This window comes from Nanorana parkeri, unplaced genomic scaffold (genome assembly GCF_000935625.1).
Source record: "Nanorana parkeri isolate BGI_ZX_2015 unplaced genomic scaffold, ASM93562v1 scaffold8, whole genome shotgun sequence".
Classification (NCBI taxonomy): Eukaryota; Metazoa; Chordata; class Amphibia; order Anura; family Dicroglossidae; genus Nanorana; species Nanorana parkeri.
Window position 1 is genome coordinate 2,830,767 of NW_017306276.1, and position 6,000 is coordinate 2,836,766.

The 6,000-nt window shown below is 40.1% G+C and overlaps 1 protein-coding gene across 2 annotated transcripts in view; it reads right to left on the reverse strand.

Annotated features, from left to right (window-relative positions):
* The window catches only part of FRY (FRY microtubule binding protein), a 257,245-nt gene that overhangs the window by 22,046 nt on the left and 229,199 nt on the right, over positions 1–6,000 (reverse strand). For both annotated transcript variants that reach the window (XM_018554227.1, XM_018554234.1), the window contains 2 exons: positions 4,894–5,055; positions 26–189 (listed from right to left, as the gene is read on the reverse strand). In XM_018554227.1, coding sequence (XP_018409729.1) covers positions 26–189; positions 4,894–5,055 — 326 coding nt within the window. The remainder of the gene's footprint in view (positions 1–25; positions 190–4,893; positions 5,056–6,000) is intronic.

Consider the following 6,000-nt stretch of genomic DNA (forward strand, 5'->3'; position numbering starts at 1 on the left):
AGAAGAACCTAAATATGTAACCTACCCTGTCAGTGCATACTGCTCCACGATTCGGTCATCCTTCTCCTCCTCAGCCATTTCTAGGTTAAAGCTGTCATTACATTCAAACACAACCGGCATTTCACTCATTGACCCCGACAGGTCATCTTCTTGTACGGTTGCATCATCTTCATCAAGAACAGCATCAGCCTGTAAGATAAGGAAGTGGGAAAATAATATAGTAGAATCCTTTTGGAGATCTAGATCAAGCAACTAGAAATGGGTATTTCTAATCACTTGATACAGTTCATCAACACAGAGCACATAAGGCCAAAAGTGTCTAAAGGAGTAACCATGCGGATGCATGACCATTTCCAGAGCTACATTGAGTCTCTTTCAATGCCAATTTAGCCAGCATTAAGGGTTCATTTTCCCCAAAACTGAATGTAAAGCTTTTTGCATTAGGGAGACAAGAGAACACCAGAGTCATGTTGTAGAAGAATTTAGTTTCCACGGTGATCAGGAACTATGGAGGAAAGCCATCACTTCTGAAGCTCTAAAATATATATACACCTAGTGGAAGACTCAGCCAATATCTTAAATAGCACTTTTGGGTGGATTGATCCTTTCATATAGTTTTAGGTGGCTGCTCTGTGAATGTGTTTTCCTATCTTTTGCCGCTACTGAATTTTTTGCTCCTGCACTTTTATAACATTTCTTTATACCTAAAGGATACCTAAGCTAAAAAAATAGCTATTTCAGTAAACATTTCAGCATTTAATAAAGAAAGATTCTATAACTATAACTCATTAAAGGAGAATTATGGGGAGAGTGAAATACACTCATCCCTATAACTAAGGCCGACGTGTGATACTAAAGCTGTCACACGGCCGCTCTATAGATCGAGAAGCGAGTGATCACTTACTGCCGATTACTCAGTTCCCGATCATCTCCCTGCAGAGAACAGTGACCGTCAGTCACCATTCCCCGCAGGGATTTCTCCCCTCCCCTCTCCGTTTCTCCAACGGTGACTGGAGGAACGGACGGGGGAGGGGGCGGGCAAAGCTAGCTCTGAAGAGGCACAGCCAGCTGTCAATCAGGTAGCAGGGTGGATCCTGACAAAATTGTCGGGATCCGTCCTGGCTGCAGTGCGGCTCCGCACTGTCAGCATATACAGCAGGCAATGGCTGAGTTTTGGGTCACAGGAGGACATTAGTATATGTCCACCTGCGGCCCTAAAAAGAACTAGGGCAATAAAGTTGGGCCATAGTTCTCTTTTAATAAACAGGAGATGTCTAAATAAACATGGTGGCTTCCTAAAAAAAAGTACCAGTCACACCAATTATTTGTATTGCCCCAGCATCAATCATATTTTAGTGGTTACTTTTCTAGGTATGTTTGAGAGTGATTCCTGGCTGTGAAATAGTAATGACATTTGTTGGTATTGATATGTGATACATGTAGCTAACTGCGAGAATGAAAAGCAAAGGAAGATTCTGATTGGTTGCTAAGGCTGATGAAAGCAGGCCCCCAAAAAAACAAAAACTAAAAAACCCCATAAAAATCAATCAGAAATGGGGGGGGGAGGAGTTAAGAGCATATTGCACTTTGGGAGAGCCAGGTCATTCCCTCTTGAGTCTCAGGGTCAGGAAATAGAGCAAATTGTTTCCAGTAGACACAAACAGATTGTAAATCTTTGTAATCTCTGCCTGTTATGACAAATGTTTGGCTGACACAGATCAGCCCCTTTCCGCAGCATGTCATTTGCTACAAAGCTATAATTTTACAGTCTGATCATGGGGGCAGGAGAAAATTCTTCTTCCTGACTGCAGATGACTGATTACATCATCTCAGCTTAGTCAGAATCACCTGTATGGTGCTGTAAGGACTGCTTTTATAATAAAAGATAGAGCCCAAGCCAACAGGCTCATACTGAAATCTTGCAGCACAGACATCCCACCACCAATAGAATAAACTGTTTAAAGTAAATATTAGACTAATAACTCAAATGTGTACTTCCTGAAAATACACTATAGCGTCTATAGCTTTTTAGATTGTAAGCCCTCAGGGGCAGGGCCCTCCTTACCATCCTGTCTTGAATTGTATTGTAATGTCTTCATTATATTGTAAAGCGCTGCGCAAACTGTTGGCGCCATATAAATACTATGTAATAATAATAATAGCCTGAAATCTGCCCCTTACCGAGGATACATTAATAGACGTTTTCCCTTTGACAGCTACCAACCAACACTTTGCACGGCTTCTAGCTATAAAGTTCAGCTGTCACTGACAACTACTCTCCCCCCCCACCCCAAAGATTAGGAACCAATCAGTGTGATTCCAGACCATTTGGTAGCTATGTCACTTATGACAAAGTAATCACATGCAAGGGAACGGTTTCATTCGGAAAAAAAATGTCTTCATCTGGCAGAGGCCACAGCAGCCTGTAGATGGCAGTGTGCTTCTGTTTAATACTGTAACTGTTTAATATAATTACAGGAATAAAAAAAACTGCAAAACTAAATCCCAATATATATCTTTAAAAAAAGTTATGCAAGTGGTTACATCGGTGAGACATTAAGTCAAGACAAGAATGGCCAAGCTGCTATATTTGGGCAGGGCATCTATTCTATACATTTTCTGCATAATTGCAACTAAGTAAAGCAACTGAGAGAAGGGTACCAGAAAAAAGACTGCGCTTCCGAAGTCACTGGGTAGAGCTTGCTGACTCCTGAGGTAAAACAGCCACGGCTGTATCATGCTGAACCAGGGGAATAAATAATTCACTGACAGAAGAACTGGGAGCATGCATGCCCATAAGTGCACGGGAAGATAGATAGCTGAACTGCAATCATTTGGAATTTGGTAACAAAGCTGTCCACAAGCTTGAATGCCATTGGTTGCCCTTCCTTAACTACATAGGTACCCTTTATCATGAGATACATTCTAAGACTGTTCATCCAAGCAAAACACATCTGTATGAAAGCACTGTATAAAAACAGAGACCGTCTTGTGTGACTGCAGTAAAGTGCGGTCACAGTTCCATGTATGAAGGCCTCCTTGTACTGATGCTAACATTTTGTTTCTGTTGCAATGCGCTAAGTACGGAATATGCTGCAGTTTGTTTAGAGCTCACATACAGGAAAGAAAACATTGATCAACTTTCACCAACCTTTGATAATGAAAGAATCGAGTCTCCAATGCACCGATCTTTTCAAACAGCAACATAGAGCAGTTTTTGTGCGAATCTAGCAAAATACTGTGGTCGGAACGGAATATTCTGTCAGCGAGCCAGAACGGCGTGCATTGATTGAAATGTGCTTGGCGCACAATAGGCTCCCACACAGAAAGAAAATCACGTAGAGGACATGCAGCCCACATCATACAAGGCATTTTGTGCCTAGTGCCTACTATATATTGTGCAATTCATAGTCCAACATGCAAACACATCAACATTAATAGAATTTCAGTAGTACTGCAGTTAAATCGGTGACAGAAGTGAGAGGTTAGAAGGATTTAGACATTAAAATAAGCCAGAGACAAACATGGAATTACAGCAACATGTGTCCATATTTCACATGTAATATGCATAAAAAATAAAATGATGATTGCTGATTGGATACTATAGGTTGCTCTCCAGCTTCTTTTACATAAGACTCTACAGGTTTTCTGCACTACACAGTGCAAATACTGCAAGCGGATGCAGGACTGAATAATTATTTCTGATTAACATTTCAGGGAATATTTTCCATTCATTAATGTCAATCATTTTTCTGCTACTACCAGCTTATCTTATGCAAATCACAATTGCAGTCATCAGTGATATCACAGATGATCTATGCCAAATTTTAAGAATCCGGCCTACACTCTACATTTAGTGTGGTGGGGTTGGGGGAGGGGTATTATAAAACTTGCACAAGTCAAACAAGGGGCAATTTATGCGCCAAAATGTCTGCAACATTACAGAACAAGTCCAGTTGAGTGTGACTAACTACTATTAGTTATATCTGTGGCTAAAAGTTCAAAAGTCCATTTATTGTGCAAGCTTTCAATGAACTGGGCTACTCATGGCAACCAGATCATTCTCAATGTGCAGGTTCAGGGATGAAATGGAGAATGTAGTTGCCATGGGCAACCCAGACATTTTTTGTGACACTGAGCAAGTAACTCCCAATGAGTGCAAATGGTTGTACTGGTAGGACCCAGTGATCAAGTGAGCTGTAATTTTCTGTCCTAAAGTCTATTCATCCCTACATTAACCATTACTCCTTTATGGAATGTAACGGTAAATAATGACTATACTTGGATGATGGGAGCTCATTCAAATCTCATTGCTCAGTGGCAAAGTATCAGATTCTCCCACATATGGCAGTCTGTACAGGCCTAAGGCTAGAGATGCATATATTTTTCTTACGCATAATATTTACAAAAATGATAAAATAAGTGAGCTTTATACTATATAACATAAATGATGCAAGGGCTTTTAAGTAGAACTCTAATTCTAAAAACATAAGGTTTTGATCCAACAGATGTTGGAAGTATTTTAAAAATTGGTCCATACCTGGAGCTCAACAGACACCCATATAGGGGTCTTCCGCTTTATGAAGTTAAGCTTGAAGCTTCGTCTACAATATTAATTTGGCAGTATAAGATACATGTGAAATACAGGCAACATACATCTATGCCAAGGGTCTACCATTAGCTCAGACCTAGAGGATAGTGGAATCATCATTAAACCCTTTGTCGCTGAAAGTGGACAGCGCAATGTCCTGGACCCCTCTTGCCACAGAGAGCTTAACAGTAATCACCCAGTCTATATGTTAGTCTCCTGCTAGGCTTTCATTGGGGTTCTGGGTAAATCAGCTGAGAAAAGCATTCATTGCAAAGATTTGATTTCTACCAAAACTCCATCACCTTAGATTCCTCAGATAAGAGTGGATTAGTGATTTCAGGCAAAGATGCATCAAAACTAGAGGTTCTTGTGTTAAGGGAATGGGGGTCAGCAGAGGTTGTGTCGCATGATGTGGAGGGAGACTCCATGTGATTTGTCTCTTCAGAAGGAGAAAGGCTTATGATCTACAACAGAAAAGACACACAACATAGCACACACGTTAGATCCATAAATGTAAACCTTTTCTTTTTGTTTGAGCTTCAGTGCAACCACTGCTTAATTGTTACCAATAAAAGGATCAACAGACATAAAGTACCCATGAGTATCAGATAGTCATTGCAATTTCAACAGAACTAGGCGACCATCAGGATGATTTGGGGTCCCCACAATGGCAGCTGACCTTTACAGACCACCACCATTGGCCAACAAAGTTTCCAAGAAAAGAGTGATACCGTGGCCATTAATAGGATGGTTGTGATTTGTCAGTAAATAATCTGTGCTATATGAATGATCTTTATTACCCCTAAAAATAATACACATTATAGTGAATAACATGAATGACTGGAATGTTAATAAGAAATGAGGCATCAAGCTTACCTCTGTACAGACAGAGGACAGCAATGCAGATGGCTCCCACTCCTTGCATCGGCCACTGATGGAGCATTGATGTAAAAAGTTTAAGGTTTTTTTTTTGTCTAAATATAGATCTATGTTTATCCCAAGACTATTTAAATGTACTTACTGTTAATTTATTCACTACATTTGCTGGATCTCTCTTCCAAGCATCAACTATTCTTTCAGAAGGAAAATACTTTTATATAATCTTTATTTTACTAATCTTTAAAGTATTATTTTACCGAAAGAGCAGTGGATGATATGAATAGACCTCCAGCAGAGGTAGTGAGTAAATCAACAAAAGGAGTATATGAAATTCCTATCCTCCTCAGTGCCATCCTGGGGCACAAGTAGCGGGCGAAAGGCATCCACACAGCTATAGGCTGGGTGTGACAGTTTTATAAATTAACCTGTAAGTTAATTTTAACATGTTTGGGGTGCACATAGGTTTGTATCCAGACAAAAGGGTTATAAATAAAAACAGTAACCCCTCCTCCCCGAAAAAAAAAATTATA